Source organism: Chelonus insularis, unplaced genomic scaffold, assembly GCF_013357705.1.
Source record: "Chelonus insularis isolate UGA/USDA-ARS -01 unplaced genomic scaffold, ASM1335770v1 contig_56_pilon, whole genome shotgun sequence".
Lineage (NCBI taxonomy): Eukaryota > Metazoa > Arthropoda > Insecta > Hymenoptera > Braconidae > Chelonus > Chelonus insularis.
The window spans coordinates 52,694-73,290 of NW_023276648.1; the positions used below are offsets into that span (position 1 = coordinate 52,694).

The 20,597-nt window shown below is 30.8% G+C and overlaps 2 protein-coding genes and 1 pseudogene across 2 annotated transcripts; 1 reads left to right on the forward strand and 2 right to left on the reverse strand.

The window, feature by feature from the left end:
* Positions 1-812: 812 nt before the first annotated feature.
* On the reverse strand, positions 813-4,040 carry LOC118070346 (uncharacterized). Its single transcript, XM_035088899.1, has 7 exons — positions 3,956-4,040; positions 3,492-3,793; positions 2,868-3,431; positions 2,340-2,633; positions 2,016-2,235; positions 1,094-1,513; positions 813-952 (listed from the first exon to the last, which is right to left on the reverse strand). Exons 1-7 carry the CDS (start codon positions 4,038-4,040, stop codon positions 813-815), a joined length of 2,025 nt encoding a protein of 674 aa, XP_034944790.1.
* A 6,412-nt stretch (positions 4,041-10,452) lies between these two features.
* LOC118070347 (uncharacterized) lies at positions 10,453-11,981 on the reverse strand (annotated as a pseudogene).
* Positions 11,982-13,204: 1,223 nt separating this feature from the next.
* On the forward strand, positions 13,205-13,933 carry LOC118070348 (uncharacterized). Its single transcript, XM_035088900.1, has one exon. The coding sequence runs from the start codon at positions 13,205-13,207 to the stop codon at positions 13,931-13,933; it is 729 nt and encodes a 242-aa protein (XP_034944791.1).
* The last annotated feature ends 6,664 nt before the right edge of the window (positions 13,934-20,597 follow it).

Consider the following 20,597-nt stretch of genomic DNA (forward strand, 5'->3'; position numbering starts at 1 on the left):
TCAGGTCATACTCGGATATTTTGTGATAATAAAAATAATTGAAAGTTTTTCCATAACGAACTGAATTTAATTGAGAGATTTACAGTTTCTTTTCGAGTACTGTGGGTTTTAACAGGTAGAAGTTGTCTGAAATCACCACCAAGAACAACAATTTTACCACCAAAAGCTACATCTTTCTTATTGGTTATATCACGTAATGTTCTATCCATTATTTCTAACGCATATCTTGGTGCCATGGGGGCTTCATCGCAAATGAAGTTTCTAATAATTATTTTCCTTCTTTGGATTGAAGTTTAATATTCGATGATGAATCCGAAAACATAGGTACAGGTAAACCAAATGTTCTATGAACAGTTTTACCATTAGGCAGCAAAGTAGCTGCAATTCCTGTGTATGCCATGGTACTAACTTTCTTATGTTGACTTCTTAACAAATACCATAAAGTAGTATAAATAAACGTTTTTCCTAATCCACCAGGTCCATCGATATGAAAACAATTTTCCTCGTTATGATTTGGATTTATATTATTATCATCATTAGTTTGCAGATTTAAAATAGTATCAACAATAACTTTTTGTTCTTCATTTAATTTGTTATATTGTTCTAATCCAAGTTCTCTTGCTTCATCAATAGATACTTCATTATCGATTCCATCTATTTCATTGATTTTTTCCATCGTAGGATAATCAGCTAAACTTCGATCTCCAGCATGAAGCATTAAAATTATTCGTAAATATGCTTTTTTAATTCCGTGGATTGATGAAACCATATTTTCATGTATAGTCTTCAGACATTGCGTCTTTGAACTCTTCTCATAACTTGTCTGGATGTTGAAGTTGGCAATGAATTAAAATACGAACAAATAATCTACGTAAACTTAAAGGCATCTTCCAAACTTCAGCTTCATGCATTGCGTTTTGCCATTTATCATCATGTTCAATTAATCCTCGTGCTATGCAAGTTTCAAAATATGATGAATATAGAATATTATTGAATGTTCTAATATTCTGATAACTTGTAGCTCATTTTACTGATAATAATAACAATCGAAGATAAAATAATTCAGTTTGAGTAGGACTAACAGAATACATACGTCCAATTGTATTAAAGTGTAATTTTCGTTCTTCCCAACTTGTAATATTTCGTCCATCAATTTTTTTCTTTTTAAAAACATAATGTTGAGGAATTTCAGGATATATATACTGCTTTGCTAGTTCATCAGTTGAATTTAATTTAAAATAGTCAGTCAACATTGTTGTTTTATCTGCTAATGCGTTAGTCATTTCATCTTCATTCATTTCAATATCAATCGTTATACTCTGTTGATTTAGTAAATGTGAAGGCAATCTAACAATAAAATGACTTTGTTTTTGCAATGGTTTACTTAGAATTCGCCATGTAGCTTTAATTGGGCTTACATATCGAGTTTCAATATAATTTTTTATTTTATCATGGTCAACAACCGAATTATCTGACGATGTTTCACCTACAGTTACTGTTGCACAATCATGCCCTTTATATACATATTTAAATAGATATTTTACAGATTTAATACTTGCCACAGCTTCCACATTGATATGACAATTAAATATCATAATTAAATGAAGACAATAAGGGACAACATGACGATTATCAACTATATATACATTAGATCGATTATGAGTTTTATTAATATTGTAAAATAAGACTCAATAACAACTTCGGAAAATTAGTAAATTAATTGAAATGTTTATTAATGATTGACAGCAATTAATTAAAAGTAAGAATCCGTGCGGTCAACTCAAGTCTCAGACAAAAACTGGAGATAAACAAACTCTCCCCTCGTTGCTATAAACAATCGTCAAGCAATCGTTGTTAACTAACAAACTGTCGTTAGTCTAATAGTCATTAGATGGCGACATACAAATATTTTACAATATTCCTTCGTCGATATGGAGGATAACCGTCACCACCCAATATTGTTTTATCTTAAAAGTCTTTTGGAAAATGTTTAGAACATTTATTATTTATTAAACACCAATTTCCACATGGTCCATGAATCATATTTTTCATAACAATATCATGTAAAATAGGATTTTTATTCGGATCTGGAATTTCAGCAGAGATATAACGATCAACAATTGTTGGAGTAGTCATTTTTGAATTCGAATTTAATGTTATTAATAGATGAATATGTGGTAATCCTTTTTTTCGAAACTCAATCACATATACATATGCAGCGACGTTCCCGAAAAACTTTTTTTCAACAATTAAATCAATCAAATGATTTCTTTTTAAATTGAATACTTTCGCACAAAGATCTGGTCTATCAAAAGCAATTTGATTAGGAAGCAAATTACCGTGATTTTTTTCCAATGAGGATTACAAGCCATTGTAACAAATAAGTCTGGTTTACCATATTTGCGTACAATAGCCATTGAATCTTGATAATTCTGAAACATATTGCGTGGTGATCCTGTAAATGTTGCCGAGAGAACTACAACTTTTCCTATACGACTATTAGAATCATTTGCTATACGTTGTAAATGATCATGAACTCCTTGGTACATATTAACTCTAATTTGTGCTTGATGATTTTTATGATATGTCATTTGATCTTTTTCTATTTTGACATAATTATCAACTAACCATTGCTAAAATAATCGACCTCCTCTTAGAAATACATTAAATTCGTCATTGCGTATGGAAATTAGGAATTTCACATAAGCTGCTCGAGAAACTTGTTTATTTTCACTAATTTTCATTGTATTTTGATGCCAACCGGGAAAACTATATGAATAAAATAAAGGATAAATTCAGGGTTCGACATTTGGATTCATTGTTCTTATATATTGTAATTCTTTTGTCCTTCGATTGCGTATACTTACGTATGATTCTGGAATTTTTCCATCTGCAGTGGTAGTAAAAATAGCAGCAACTCCATTAACTTGTTGCAAATTAAACCTTCTACGATCTACACCCGGTTTAAGCGTAAAAAGTAGTTCCATCTTTGGAGTATTTGAATAATTGGATTGCAATGCTAACTCTTCTTGTTTCTTGACTTCTTCATGCATCATTTGATGAAATTTCGCAAACATGTTATGGTCGCGCATGATTTTATCAAGATCTTGCAAAATATTCACATTAAGTTGTGAATTAGTTGCTAAACGATTAGTTATTGCTTCATTAGAATCAATGATGAATAAATGACCGAAACTGGGCGAATCGTCTGATTGTGGGTAAAGACTTGCATTTATTTGATAGTAAACTTGACCTTGAATCTTAAAACAATAAGGACCAGGGCGTCTTGATTGAAAGTTGATCAAATTAGCATTGAAAGATGCAAATGAAAACGAAGAATTATAAACGCGTATTTGTTCATGACAATTTTGAGAATTTGGATCGGAATAATCAAATAACATACGAAGTTTATCGGGAATAGATGGTGGACGCTAAAAAGGAACTTTTCCATGATTACAACAATCATTGAATGAATTACCTTAAGCGAATACTTTTTCTTGAGAGAAATGTTTTGCATTACAATGTTTGCATAAAACATCCATTTCTCCAGTAAAGTATTCATTAATATCGTTTACATTTTGATTTTGTATTACTGAAATTGTATTTCTTCTTTGTTGGCATAGTCGTTGTCGCTCTCGTGCAGAAACATTATTATTACTTGATAATGATTGATTTACAACTGAATCATCATTACTAACAGATAAATTATCAGAACTTAATAATGATTGATTTACAACTGAATGATTATTACTAACGGATGAATTATCAGTACTTAATAATGATTGATTTACAACTAAATCATTATTACTAATGAATAAATTATCATTGTTATTCATAAATTGTTGACTGGATTTTGTTACTTATAAACAAATATGATCCGACGAAACTCTATTTATATTGGAATTTGAATTATTATCTACTAAACAACTTTGTATTTTTTGTTGATGACGTTTACGCTGATTTTCAGCATTTCTCTGACGTCTTAGACGTTGGAACTCTTCTTCTCCTTCAACTGACCGAACAATCTTTCGTCGTCCCATTTTTTTCAGTGGAAAGAAATTAGATGAGCATAAAATATAACAAGGTGTCTAAATGTACAGAAAAACTTGAATGATGGAGGCTCGCGTGAATCACGATAAATGCGTGAACGACGCGTTAACTGAATTAAAACGAATGCCATTATCCACGCTACGTGATCCATATCGTCATTGACGCGATATTGTTATTCACGCAATTTTCATTCACACTATATCATCCATATTAATAAATTACTTGACATGAATTATGTTCTGAATCATTAGAGTTCAATAAAACCTTTTTTCGTTTATAACACCTGAACTGATTACAAACAATTGAGAACAGGATCCACATAATAAATTCGATCTATGCAACATATTCAAGTTTCTCCAACGAAAAATTTTTTCTTTGACTAAAATAAAGTTACTTACGACATAACATAGAACTGAATGAACTTCATTTGTTTATAATAATTGAATTTGTTATATGCAATAAATTTGAGTTTTTCTAATGAAAAATTTGTTTGCTGACTGTAATAGGATTACTAACGATTGAATATCGATCTAAATGGATTATATTCGTTAATTACTAATGAATTTGTTTTAGACAATTAAAAACGAGATCTCTAGAATACACTGAAAAAAATTTTTGGTTATTATTACCAGAATATTACCAAAATTTTTGGTTAAATACGGCATCAAACAAATTTTTTTAGTTATCATAACTAAAAAAAAAGGCTTGTGATGACAAGAAAAATTGTTGACGTAACTAATGTTCATACTATAATCATTTAGTTACGATACCTATAGCTTTATATAATTAATATTTTATAGTTACAAATACCAAATAATTTTGAGTATTAGTAACTAAATTTAATCATTAAATAGTGACTAAAAAAAAATTTTACGTTAGCTTGCTCTTTGTACGTGGGCGTCCACTTATTGCCTGATTCCGATTTAACTTGAGTTGGTCGAAATAAATATGGAAAAATGATGAGGCTTTGGATGTCAATTGATATTCCAGAATCTATAGTTCGGGAAGGAAAATGTCTGTAATACATAAAATTACCAAAAAAGCTTAAACCACAAGTTAAGTATGAATAATCTATTGTTACCTAGATTTTTTAAGATATTCTTGCAAGCTGATTTTTTCTTAGCAATCTGTATCAATTTATGACTAAATTCAGGCCAAATCTTCATAAAAATATTTTCATCCACAGAATTATGTAAATTGATGAAATCCAAATTAATCTGTAAATAGTTACAAAAATAATCAGCGTTTTAAGATCATTATCATCAATTATGTATATACGTGTGTATAAATATAAATAGGTATGTATACATAATATTGTTGTTAAAAAATAATTTGATAGTATTGATATTGTGTATACTTTCTATTAATTATAAAAATAAACATGATTTACCAATGATGATCCAATAGGATCTGCTAACATGGGATATAGTTTAATATAACTACTGGTACTCTCTACTTCTTTCAGTTCAACCATTCGAAACGAATGAGTCTTGATCCACAAGTCTTTAATTTCTCCATGATTCTCCAAAGACACATTATTTAATTTGTCAACATCTGATCTATCTAAGGTGGTTGTGACTTTTTCAGTAGACTTGGTACTTGATGGTTTAATAGAATTCAGCTTTTTTTTCAAATTTGAAAATTCATCATAAAGTTTGCCAGCTGCTGAGCTTTCATCTTTCTCATATGGGATGTAATAGGTTTCACGTCTTTCATTAGGAAATACAGCAACAATCTGATCCGCCCAATAAATAAACTCCTATTTTACTATTCTAAAAAATGAAATTAATTGTAAATAATCTATTGTCAATTTGTACATACATTTATTATCATCGAAAAATTTTAAAGGTAGAAAAAATCTACGTGGAATGTTATCCATTAAAAATAGCTATACTTGACAATAGAAAATAAGTTTTTCATTGTAGATTTAGCATTGTAGTATAAGAAAAAAAAAATCACTTTAATATAATTATTTCTTATTACGTAGAATGTAGTAAATTGATTAAAATCACTTTCTAGTCTGTTAAACTTTTAAAAAAGTCAAGTTAAAAAAAAGTTTTTTAATCATTAAATTATCAAATCAGGTTTTATGATGATATACTATTTATTGATCTATTTATCACGAAAATAATGAAATAAACAAAAAATAAAACGAATTTGAATTTAATGAACATTTGATGTTCGATTATTATCGTGACCAAAAGACCTCGATCATCTGCATTCAAACGATTGGTGTGTTTTAGTAACTCTTGCCCCACCACATTAGATTCCAATAGCTTTCTTAAGGCCTGTAAAAATTCATTTTAAAAATAAAAATAATTTTCGGTTATTAAGGTGATGAATATAATTATCAATTTTTATCTTTCAAGTAAGCAATGATATTGGCGAACAAAAATTCATTAAGAAAATTATAGTAAAATAGGTTAGTCGGTAGAAAACAAAACAGTATTTTTACAAATTGACACAAATATACAGAATATTATAATAATCTAATTCATGTACCTGTCCATCAGATTCATTCGATGTATTGATTTTATTTTTATCTGATATATTAGTCTCTTAATTCGACATTACATCAACCTCTTCATTGTTATCTTTATTTATATTACTTTCCAAAGAATTAGTATTCGTTGACGTTATAGGTATGGGGTCGTTTGTTGGCGTCTACATTTTCGTTTTCAGCGTTTATAAAAAAATAAAATAAGTAATTAAACTTGAAACAGGAAATGGAACTTTGTAATAATCTATTTAAATTACTTTTTAATAACAAACTTACAGCATTTCTTGCTAAATATTCTTCACGTTTGCGTAAAAATGTATATCTCCAACCGATTGTCTGAATTATTTGTTTAATGCCTTCTTCAGGAATAGTCAAAAAAGTTTCACGATCAATTTTTTGTTCTACATAAATAGGTTAAATATTATAAATCAGTTTAAATATAGGTTAACAAAGAATAATTGGAACAAAGAAAAAATTTTACAACGTGAGACTTATAACGTAATTCTTTTTCCACTTTAAAGACATTATTTACCAGAAGTTATTTATTGTAATATTCACTTATATTTTTACTTTAAAAGAATAAAACATCAAATATTAATCAAAAATGTTACTTACGATCAAATTCTTCAGTCAGTTGTTCTAAGCCTCACTCTTTCAAATGATCCTCAACAAAGGTATCCTCCATATTTATCACCAATGAACAATAATAATAACTACACTATTAATAATAAGTAATTACACTGTTTGATCACAATTATCACTTAGAAATTGCAAGAGATAACACCTGAATGCTTTTAGAAAAACTGAAAAGACACTAATATTGTGCGTAACGATGTTAACACTTAAGATGCAGCGTCTCTAATTATACGACGAACGTGCGAAACATTAGGTTTTAGATGTGTTAGTAAAATTTGATGTGTGTTACTTTTTTGTTTATGTATATTTTTTGTATAGCTTTATAAGTGTGAGTATGTATCAATCGATGATACGATTCCCCGAAAAAAAATGAATATATACTAAAACCAGTGTACTTGACCATGGTAAAGCACACCAGTCCGCACGGACTCAAGAATCATAACAAACACTGTTTATAAATATTATAATGGTGTGACTTGAAACGAAGTCAACGAATTTTTTTTTCAAGAATTTAGTTCGAGAAAGAATCATCATAAAAATATAACACAGTGGGACTTGTGTTTTATTCTTCTCGATTTATTTTCTATCTCCACTACATTTCTCACTCGCACTTATTGTTGATCTTAAAATCTTAGAAATCCTAGGTGAAATAAAATGAAGGTTCCGTTCTACATTATTATTTTTACTTATTAAGTATATGAGATAATAAGATATGTAATAAAGGAGATGATATATACAACTGTAGTAAATACAAGTAGAATTAAAGATTACAGATATAGAGCTACCACATATGCAGGCATTTCGACGCCGCATCTTGTAAGCGCTAGCGCGTGCATAGAGCGCCTTGACGCGTCTACGAGCGCCTTGGCGCGCTACGAGTGCCTAGGCGTGCTACGAGCGCATACATGCTGAAACGCTTGCATGTGTGGTGGGCTATAGCTGAGGAGTTATAACACTGTAAACTGTTATTCATAAGTATATGTATATATATAGACATGTATTTACAAATACATTTTATAGTGACTTCCTTTTTTAAATACTATAGAAAAGAACTTATAAGTTATATTATAACTTATAAGTCATAATATAACTTATAATGTTAAAATATATATAAACCAAATGTTCCTGGTTTATATTACAATAGAAGCCTAGTCAAAATGACTATCGACTTATGGTAATAAAAATATAGTACTAATTACAAAAATTTTGATTTAAACTTTTTTAGTTATGATAACTTACTGTGTTTTTTTCAAGAAGACTTAATTTTCAGTATTCCAAAATAAAAAAAAGGGTTATGATAACTATTCCATAATAACTAAAAATTTATAGGTAATATCAATTAAACAATTTTTTGAGTGTAAATTCGAATTTTTCTAACGGAACAATTTTTCTTCGACTATCAGAAAGTTACCAACAAGGTGACATGGGCTGATTAAAATCTTCTATTTGTAGAATTATGATGATATTTTAAGAACAAATAAAATAACTTATCCATGTAGATTCCCAATTTTTCCCACATAAGATCATTAAGTTTATTCTGATTCACATTAACCTTCGATTGGTCACTATGCGTAACCTAACGACGTTGGTCACCCAATGAGGGATTCGCCGCAATAGTTTTCTGGTTGCAGCGTTACCAAATTCTGAATCTCGGTTGCGTCTGTCATCGGTGAACACCGAAGAGTGGGGAGAACTTAAGTGAATTTGGCAACATCTGAATGTCAGCACAGTTAGTTACAGTTTTTGTTAAAACTGTGCTAAAATCTTTAGTGGAATCTATTTCTGATTTTTTATAACAAATGTTATTGTTATAGCGAAATCTATCTTTTTTTTATTCAGTTAATTATTTTTATACTATTTATATAAACATTTATATTATATAATTATGACTATTATTTTACCGTGCAGATGTTCAGATCATATCATTTATTCCTAGCAAAATTTAGAAAGTTCACTTTTTAGTTTTTTTTTCTGCGAAACAAACAGCTCCACCGACATTGCTGAAAATCTAATCAGGATCAAGTTACGTAATTATGTGTTAAATAAACTTGGTTCTATGATATCATTGTATGTTGTCGAGATGATCGAAACAAAAAATAATTTCGAACGTACATACGTCCATACATACTTACAGACATTCACTTAAAAACTATATTATGTTACTCTACGTCAAAACAATAATAGAAGAAAAACTTTAATTTATATAAATTGTTTTGATTAACATTGCCGCCATTTTTCCTAGCAAATATGGTGGAAAAACGAAGGCAAACACCGAGTTGCAATGTTAAAACATAAATTTCAAAAAAACTGTGTGGTAAATCATGTTGAAATTTAACTTAAATACATTTCAAGTAATATTTTTTGTATCAAGTTGTTTTTTACTGTGGGTCAACTGTGCCAATTGTTTCGGTGCTTTTTGATACCTGGACAAAATATCCCCGTCAAAATATCCCGGACAAAATATTTCCGCACAAAATATCCCCAAGACAAAATATCCCTGAGACAAAATGACTTCATACAAGATATCCCATTGACAGAATATCTTAAAAAAATTCTTATAGTCTCTACATACTAATAAAATAAATAGATATTATGTAAATTACATGGATTATTTTATTTTTTGTATTTTTTTTAAACTGTTAGAAATTACATTTATAATACTTCATGTTTCAACTTAAGACATGTTTATGTCAAATTCATATAAAAATATTTACTTCTTCCTGTACTGTCGAGATTACATATTATTAATAATAATTTTAAATTAACATTGGTTTAGTCTAACCTATACAGGAACGTAATATTGACATTGACTTAGTATGCCGTTATAGATAACAATATTCACATTATCACATGTTTTTACTTAGTAAATATCTTTTTTGATCAATTTTATAAAAAAAGTAAAGTAAATGACTATATACTACTCATGTGGTGACACGCTACTTCGTCCGACGACAATAAATCCGCTACATTACATCCGTTTGAAGAAATGCGGGGGGAGCGGGGAGGGGGGGTTAAAAAGCAGACCAAATATTCTGTATAACCCAATATTCACATTTGCTCGGCTTATTAAACACGCATTTCTTCAAACGGATGTAATGTCGCGGATTTATTGTCGTCGGACGAATAGTTACGGAACCACTCATGTTATCTTAAATTTTCACATAATAAATACTTTCTTTGATCGAATCTATAAAAAAAACATTTTTTTCTATTTTACATAAAAACGTAGAAATAACATTAATTATATTGTTTATAACAGTGTTAAATAAAAATTTATCTCAATTACAACCTTATATTGATAGTACTTTTGCAATATTTTTCAAGTATTCTAATTTGTAATCGGAGTTGTAATTCATAACAATGCTTTTCAATCGATTATCATAGTCACGATAGGCTTTACGACGAGATATTGAGACATTTAATCCTGAATCTATTTGAGCGATTAACATTTCAGTTTTGCACTGTTCATCTTTAATTGCATTTAGAAACTGTCCAATAGATGCATGACAAACAGCAACACGGCGGTTGAAACCATTGTGCCATCCTTCCATTAAATTGTTTGATCTAATATAATCATTACAAACAGCTTTATAACAATTCCACATTTTAACATTGAACCTTGGCTTATCGCGTTTTCTTCTATTGTGACGTGACTTACCAATCCACGTTATCTCAAAATACTCGAGTAATGTATTCAATTCATCATTATAACGATCATAATAGTCACTACCTACAATTAACTCGTAACCACATATTACATCATCAGTCGGAAGAAATGGTAATGCCATAAGTAAGCGTATGTTATAAGCAAACGTTATATCTGTGTTGTATAGTTTTTGGAGCCCACATAACTAAATGTGGCGCCAAATACATTGATTAAAATGGAAACTACACCCAGATATTTTCACTCCTGAATATATTTCTTTAAAAGCTTCAATAAATGCTTCTTCAAAATCGACTACAATACGCTTAGGTGAAAAATTTGGCAAACTTTGACGTAACACCTTCAAAAATTTTATATAAGTAGATTTCGTTTTATCAGGTGATAATAAATAAACAAGTGGCACTGATATACCATTCATGAAACCATGAATGGTATATAATTGCATAAAAATACTCGGTACACTTTTGAATGTACCATCACCCAGCCATTGATCACATTTACTTAAAAAATTTAAATTTTTGAGTGTTGTGAACACCAAAAATCTTCTTTTTGATCCACCGCTATCGTGAAGTAAGAATGACTCTCCATTGTGTGTACATTTAAACTGGTTTGGTAATTCTAATTCACCTCGAGATAACGGATTACTCAATTGAGGATTTTTTTTAACACGTACACGATGCACAGTTCAAACTAAAGATATTGGCTTTGGCAATAACGCAGTGACCGGTGATGATATACCTCGTAATACCTTGGACACGATCGTAGCAGGTTTTGAATCGTTTCCTTTAGCTTTCTTTACTACTTGACTTTTGATAATCTTCGTTTTCACTAAAGCAGCATTTCCAGCATGTTCGTGTTTTGGTATTTCACCAACTTATTGCCTGTACCCATTGAAATGGACCCATTAAAATGACAAATATTATTTATTCAACAATGAATACATATAAACTAATAAAATAAAATAATACCTGTTTTCAATTCACTGTCTGTATGAATTATTACATAGCAATTGGAATCAGAAGCACAACGCCACGATACATTACTTTTATTCACCTTCTTCCGTGTGTATAAAATTCCTTCATATAATAATAAGTTTTTACCTTTTTGTGACAACACAAATTTTAGAGGCATTGTGTAGAATGGTCTTTCAATAACTTGATTTGATTTAAAAATTTCTAATAAATAATTCACAAATATTGCTTAGAAACAATAGAAATACTAGCTCATAAAAATAGCAGCACTCCATATAATTACGAAATATACTAAAATAGATAGCAAGGTTTTCACTATTGCAAAACATAATTCCATAATTGAACGCTAGATAGCATTACAATACACAATGACATTTTAGCGCCAAAGTATGAAATTATTCGATTGTATATATACAATTTTTAAGAATATTTTGTCAGGAAATTATAGTGTCTGGAGTAATTTTGTCTTGAAAATATTTTGTCCGGGATATTTTGTCCAGGTATCAAAAAGCGCGTTACCGTGCTAATTTTTTATAAATCATCAATTTCCGGTAAAATTGAACATGGACAGTCATAAGAACTCATATATTTTTGCATAACTTCAAGTAATTATATCTCCTAAACAAAGAGGTAGAAAAATCCTTTTTTTTTATTTCAAGTCATGTAGGTATGGTCTTTCAAAAAAAATTTTAAAAAGGGGTAGTCAACTGTGAGTTTTACCAATGCCAAACTACCTCAAGTATGTTGTCATAAACATTATTTTAATTAACGCCAAATAAATGAAAAGAACTAATTTTCTAACGTAGCTGGTGAATTTTAACCTTCGGTTACGATCGACATCATTGTTGTGACGACAGAGCACGTCTTTATATACATGAAATCTCTAAAAAAAGCTAAGAAAATGTCACTAGAAGAAAGACAAAATGAAGTAAAAGAAAAGGGAGGTTGTTGTGGCTGCCTAACGCCAGGACATAATATTAGTCGTTGTAAGTTTCGACCGAAGTGTCATTGGTGTGGCAAAAAACATGCTATTTTACTATGCAGAGAGATGTCAAAACAAAAAGCAGAGGATAAATCAACATCGGAAAGCAGAGAAGTTAATGAGAAGAATATAAGGGAAGCTAATCTTGCTAATTTATCGTTAGAACCAGATGTTTTCCTTCATACATTACGTGTAAAAATGACCAATCATGGAAAAGAACGCATAGTACGAGCAGCATTAGACAGCGGCTCACAAAGGTCATATATTCTCAAACAGGCTGTTGATGATATAGGTTATGAATCAAATGGGGAACACCAGATAGTTCATCTGTTGTTTAAAGGCACTAAAACAAAATCTCAATCTCATATAATTAATTGCCCTAATATAATTTGAAACGCGGAATGAGTGCTGTTGAAACATTGTTAGGATGGACCTTGATGGGTAAAAAACCGTATGAAGAGAGTAGATGTAGCGACACAGCGCTGGCAGTGACTACAATGTTTGCTCAAGAAGCCGAGATATCTGATTTTTGGCGTTTAGATATAATAGGAATCACTGATCCAGCTCAATCCATATCTGAAGAAGCTCATCAGCAAGAAGTTTGTGATTATTTTCGTCAGACAACGATTATAAATGATGATGGTCGATATGAAGAACGCTTACCCTGGAAAGACAATTATCCGCCCCTTCCTACTAATAAAGATTCAGCTTTTAAAAGGCTCCTAGTCACTACGAAGAAGTTGCAAAATCAAAATTCATTTCAAGAATATGATCAAGTTATGGAGGAATGGCGTAAAGAGGAAATAGTACCAGACACAGAATTAGGTAAGTGGGGTCATTATCTTTCCCATAGACACGTCTTAAAAGAAAACAGTACTACAAGATTGAGACCAGTGTTTGACGCGTCTGCGAAAGAGAAAAATAGTTTATCGCTAAAACAGTGCCCGGAAGTAGGCCCAAATTTTATTGAACTCATTCCTACCATGTTGTTACGTTTTAGAGAGAAGAAAATTGGTGTTATCTCAGATATCAGAAAAGCTTTTCCGCAGATCAGTATTGCATCTATGAATAGAGATGCTCTCAGATTCTTTTGGTGGAATAGAAATAAGCCAGACACTTTAGCAGTTTAAAGATATGCTTGAGTAGTGTTTGGAGTAACTAGTAGTCCATTTCTGCTTGCTGCTGTTATTGCATTTTATTTGGAACGAGTAAACAACGAAGATGAATCCAAAAACATGAAAAGTATTATCCAAAAGCTTCGAAAGTCCTTTTATGTAGATAATTGTGTAACTAGTGTTGACACATATGAGCAGCTAGAGCAGTTCAGGGATGAAGCTATAAAATTAATGGTTGTGGCAGGTTTTGACTAAAGAGGGTAAGAGTATTCACGTTCTGAAGAACCTTCCCGGTTAACAGCAGTTCTTGGTCTTACATGAGATAAGAAAGAAGAAACTGTCATTTTAAGAAAACCATCACTTATAGAGCCAGTACCAGAGAAGATTACTAAAAGAGTCATATTAGCTGTCAGTCATAAGGTTTTTGATCCCATAGGTTTTGCATGTCCTGTGTTATTGCAGATTATAGTAAATTTAAATTGGGATACAGAAGTTACTCCACAAGTTAAAAGGCAATTCATGAAATGGTACGAGCAATAAGAGTTTTTACAAGATTTAAAAATACCTCGGTGGATGTTTGAAGGTTTTGATGACGAGCAAAAATTATCATTACATGTATTTGTTGATGCGAGCCAAGTGGCCTATGCTGCGGTAATCTATGCGAGGCTTTAATCATCCAGAGGTGTAAATATTCGATTGATCGAAGCAAAATCAACAGTAGCTCCAACAAAAAGATTACAATTCCTCGACTAGAACTCCTAGCATCTACAATAGGTGCTCGTCTTGTGAGATTCATTCAAACAACGTTGGAATATGAGCAAGTAGAGATATATTATTGAAGTGACTCAAGTACCGTGTTGTCCTAGATTCATAGATGAGCTCAGTGGGCTACTTTTGTGTGGAACAGAGTTCAAGAAATCGGGAAAACATCTAATAGTTCTCGTTGGCGTCATATGCCAAGTTCAATGAACCCTGCAGACCTTCCATCAAGAGGTTGCACTTCCAAGCAGTTAATAGAGTCGAAATGATTGAAGATTCCTGAGTGGCTTAAAAATTCTCCTGATGAATGGCCTACAACAGATTATTCAGTAAATGAAGAAGAAGTATGCAGTGAATTGAAGAAAACTGCAACAAAGATAAAAATCCCATCTCAGCAGCAACATGAAGATCTGATGATGACCAATATGAGTAGTCCAACTTTTAAAATACATTCCTGGTATCTTCGATATTTCTCACAATACACTAAGATTGTACGTTTAGTAGGGTGGATAAGACGTTTCATCTTCAATACAAAAAAAAGTATCAAACTGAGAAAGAAGGGTAAATTGGCAGCAAGAGAATTTTCTGATGCAGAAATGACAGTCATGTGTTTAGTACAAAGAGAATCATTCAGAAATAACTGTGACTCCAAAATTCATCATTTAAATCCTTTTATTGATAAAAATGGAAGATTTCGGATTCTCACGGGGAAAAGAGCAGTACAAAAATTATAAAGCAATGTATTACATGCAAAAGGTTTAGTTCCATGCGTGTAGAAGCAGCACCTGCAGTTCTAGTAAGTAATTGGTATAGATTTTGCTGGACCGTTGTACCTGAAAGACGGACAAAAGGCTTGGATCAGTTTATTTACGTGCGCGGTATTTCGAGTAGTCCACTTAGAATTAACATCATCATTATCTACGGAAGCGTTTGTAGAAGCTCTGCAACGTCTTATCACGAAAAAAAAGTAGACCAGCTGATATTTACAGTAACAATAGTACAAACTTTGTGGGAACCAAAAATTTACTTCGAACAATAAATTGGAACGAGATAAGAAAATATAGTACTGTTGAAAAAATAGATTGACATTTTAATCTACCATTAGCAGCTTGATAGGGTGAATGGTGGGAGCGTCTAGTACGCTTAATCAAGGCGCTATTACGCAGAGTGCTGAAGAAATCGTGTCTGTCATATGAAGAAATGTGTATCACACTCTATGATTGTGGATCAGTAATAAACTCTAGACCGATTACTTACCTATCAGAAGATGACTGGTAAAAATGGAAATGTACGTGTACTTCGATTGGAAACTGCGGCACGAGAGCTGGTACGACCAGTACAGCGAATATTTCCTTTGGTAATAAATTCTTTGGAAGAAGCCAAAGTTGTTCGTGAACGTAAGAAGAAAAGCACTAAACCTTCCTTATCTTTGAATCAAGATAAATGAATTGATAAAGAAGTTCAGACAGATCTTTGTATCCGGTCAGATCGCCATGTAAAAGCAATTTTATTGTTTTGAAAAAAGGATTTAAATATTTGCTTTGTTTTATTATTTTGCAGTTTATGTTCTAGTTATTTCATAGTATTTCATCAAAGTTTATTATTACTTAAAAATCTGTTGAGTCTTCCACCTCAAGGTGGGAGGATATGTGACGACAGAGCGCGTCTTTATATACATGTAATCTCTTAGTAGTGTTAGTATTTTATATGGCGGATAGTCATCATCTATGTAAACGGTGTGAGTTGAAGAAAAGTAAAAATACACAAATTTAGAGTAAAGATTCATTTACGAGCAACAAGCCTTATATTAAAATAAAGTGTGTCCATCAAAATTGTGCTACTCTGTCCCGAGGTAGGTTTTTAACTTAAAAAATACTATCAGAGATTCAACACCGGTGTAACTACTGCAGACTTTGATAAATCATCATAAATCTCTATAAACATTTTATGTAGCCAAAACAATTTTGGGGGTTTTTATGTTAAATCGAGATTTATTTGTTTTTAACATTTTTCTTTTTTGAGTCATGATTTTTATGAATGTATGATCGATAATGGTAAGACTTATCGATGAATACGTCATTGGGCATTGGTTTGAAAACTCCTTGAGGAAATTTCCGTATTCATATCAAGAGATGATTTCACCAAGATTAGCAAATATTTAAAATTTTGCCCCTTTTGGGGATAATGTCTAGTTAAAACCGTAACCATTTGAGCTGATGATTATTAGATTGGCGAAATAGTTTTGCAACAAAACAGAAACATCATTTATTATAAATTTAATGATAGATATAAATAAGAAAAAACTGATTTACAATAAAATTCTTAGCACATTCTGTTACTTAAACCATGTTACAAGTTAATTATTAATAACCGTGGCCAGAATTCGGAAGGTAAATTAAAGTTTTCGTTGCAGAACTTTCCTGCCAACTTAATAATTCATCATTTATAAATGTCATATGATATTTTTTCATTCTAAATAAGACGTTTTTGTTTTCTAAATATCTTGTAAAATTATTACACAAATAATTACTGCTGAACTGATCAGCACTAATGGATTGAAAATCTGAACTCATGTAAAAAGTGTTTTAATTACAACTGTATTACAATTCACTTCGACAGAGATTCCAGCGTATACATAACGTTTTTATTTCATTTCTAATGATTTTTGATGGCTGGTTGTTCATTTTCTATTTTTTAGTTTTTATCTAATCTGACTAAAATATTAAATACTATTTTTGATTATTTATTGCTATTTTCTTGACATCATGATCAAGTATATGAATTATTTTTTAAGGTAAGTTATTTTGTTTTTGAGTTATTTATGATATATATCTTGATTACGAATATTTGTTTATAAACTTGGTATACTATAGAATATATATATTACAGCACATTTGTTTGTTTTTTTCAAAAACGGTTAATTTCTTCATCTAAATTGGTACGTGAATTGCTTGAGAGAGGATCCGTTTATTGGATTTTTTTTTTATCATTAGTTGACTATAAGTAATTCGACTGAAGATCATTGTAAAATTGTTGCATGCCTTTTAAATCTATTCTAACTCTAATTAATTTTTAAATAATAGCTATCTCTATTGAAAGATTGATTTTAGCTAATCGATAACTTTGGATTGGCAAAGTCAATATCATCTAGACTTTAAAATTGGTTGGTAGTATTAAAATTACATCTTAACAAGCTTGAAATAACTTGAATCGTGACAGTTATAACTGGAGTTGCAGTTTTGAGATGTGTTGCTTAATATTTCTAAGACTAGAACATTAGCTCTATTGCATAATAATTTCAGCTGATCACATAGACGTGAAGTAACAAAATTTGATTATGATCCAAAGTCCAATGAAAACTCTATAATGATTATGTATTTTTGTATTGTTGAAAACTTCAACTATTACAGTCGAAAAAAGTGTAACAGAATGTATTTGATGTGTTAAATAAACTACTCTTAACGTTAGCTTTCTACTAGATTGAACATCGCTTGTATTTATACACAGAAATATGTAAAAGTGTATTATACTTATGATTACACTTTTTGCAGTCATTTAGCCTACAATATTTCACGGTGCCGCGCTTAGATATCCGCGGACAAAATATCCGGGGTAAAATAACCGCAGATGAAATAACTGAACGACAAAATAATCGATCGACAAAATAACCGATCGCTATTCTGACTAGAAATTAGTTCAGGTACTGTATCTGATTAGTTCCTGATCGTGCTACAGTACAGTATTTTTTCAGTCTATGGGTAATATTTCCAGTCTATAATCGAAAGTTATTAAATAATAAGTTTTGCAATAAATTACAATAATTGTATATATGTTTTAATGAAGACTAATTTTTTATATAGATATTTTTTCTTTATCTCAGTAATGAATTATTATTATTATGAAAATATTTTTTTGATGTTATTCTTACTTCTACTAATACTTTACTATTCCATAAAGCTTGAATTTTAATATACTGTCTATAAATATATTATATTTGTGGAAAAAAAAATTCATCAAAGTTTATAAGAATATTTTTATCAATTAAACAATTTATTACCGAGTATTCAAGTAAATATTGATCATTTATTTTAATTGTATACCTGGTTTGAGCCAGGTGTTTTGCAATACTTCCTTCTTATCCCTACGGTCGAGACCGTAAAGACTCACCACCCTCCTACCTGCCCAATAAACTATTACACACATAGTCCATCGGGTTGCGTCTGCAGCCGACTTACGCCCTAACTATTGTATCGCATTTGCACGAGGACACAGGGAAACTACAGAAAACCTGTGCCGATACAACCGGCCTCTCTGGAGAGGCCTCCTGCTTACGGTGGCCAGAGAAAAAACCATATTAAATGATTTCGTCCCGGCCGGGAATCGAACCCGCTACCCATGGCGCGCCAGGCTGACGCTGTACCCACTAGGCCACCGTGTCAGTAGTATTCAAGTAAATATATTATTGGTATTCGTCTTTTAAAAAAAAAAATTACATATGCATCTGTTGATATATATGTAATTGTCATAACTTATGCAATAAGTCGATAGCCGAGCGAGTCAAGGCACGGATTTAAGTTGCGCAAAGTAGTGATCATAGGTTCGAATCCTTCTACGGACAATATTTAATTATTCAATTTTTTGTGGAAATTTCATTAAGTATCATTAATTAATAGTATTTCTCATGTAAAAATCATAAAAAATAATAATCCAAGTATTTTTTGTTTTTATCAAAAAAAAATTATAATCAGGACTTGATAAATTCACCGGATCCGGACTGGATTTGGTTAGCGTATCCGGTTTATTTCATATGAGGTGTGACGTTTATTATCATATCCGAATCAGAAATCCTGACACGTTCCTGATCAAACTTCAGGCAATCCTGATCCGGATCGGATCCAAAACGGAACTAATTTTTAGTTAGGATAGTAACTAATAAAAAATTAATTCTTTACACAGAAACACGGATTTGTGAACCAAACCAAATGTCAATCAAATAAAATTCTGTAGAATTGTTTGTGATTATGTAGAACATGCAATCCCGTGTTTGAGGACAAAACCAACCGTTAATCAAACGAAATTCTGTAGAATTGTCTCTGATTCTGTAGGATTTTCAATCTAGTGTTTCCTTGTATTGTAACAATCGTATTACTTTCGCGGCGAGTTCAAATCTATTTGAATTTCTTCGCGCCTCGAACGAACGGATATATTAAATCTAATATATATGTTAATGTGATAAAAAAACCAAATGATGAATAAATGGATATAATAATAGGAATCAAATTTTTATTTATAATTATTAATCATTCTGTAATTATTGATTAAGTTCGGTTATTTTGTCCCCGATCATTTCCTCCAGCGGTTATTTTGTCACGGATATTTTGTTACGGAACCATATTTTACTAAATACTTTTGTTGTAGGCAACTGAAACGCAGTCCTGACCTCGTGACCTTTTTTGCCTTGTAGTAATGAGTCATTGTAAAAATTTTTACTGTTGTAAATGTAATAGCTCGATTTACAAACTTGATATGTTGACTGTGCTATTGATACATAATTGATGATATTGATTTCTTCCTTTGACTGTTTATTACTTTTGAATTTATAACTATTTTTTTCACTAATAGACGTTATCTATCACTTATCAATTGTTGAAATTTTACCAATAAAATTGTCTCACCTCTACTATTAGATTCTCATTGAAATTAGATGTTTTAGAGAACTTCTACCCTCAAACCCTTATATAACCATGTGCTTTTTGATCCGTGGATTCGAATCTGTTTTCCAATACATTATCAGCCATTTTATAATTTGTTGCTGAGATTCCAAGATAGAATATACATTTATCATGGTCACTTGTTAAGATTGAACATAGGTTATTCCTTAATATCAATTTTTTAGTATTATGAACTAATAAAATAAATG

Bases quoted from the DNA above. Each gene is read 5' to 3' on its own strand.
- LOC118070346 (XM_035088899.1), bottom strand. From the start codon at position 4,040: ATGGGACGACGAAAGATTGTTCGGTCAGTTGAAGGAGAAGAAGAGTTC. The intron at 3,432-3,491 runs GTATTCGCTTAA...GTTCCTTTTTAG, and splicing joins AACATTTCTCTCAAGAAAAA to CGTCCACCATCTATTCCCGA. The intron at 1,514-2,015 runs GTTTAATAAATA...ATGTATATAAAG, and splicing joins TGGACCATGTGGAAATTGGT to GGCATGATTGTGCAACAGTA.
- LOC118070348 (XM_035088900.1), top strand. From the start codon at position 13,205: ATGAGTGCTGTTGAAACATTGTTAGGATGGACCTTGATGGGTAAAAAA.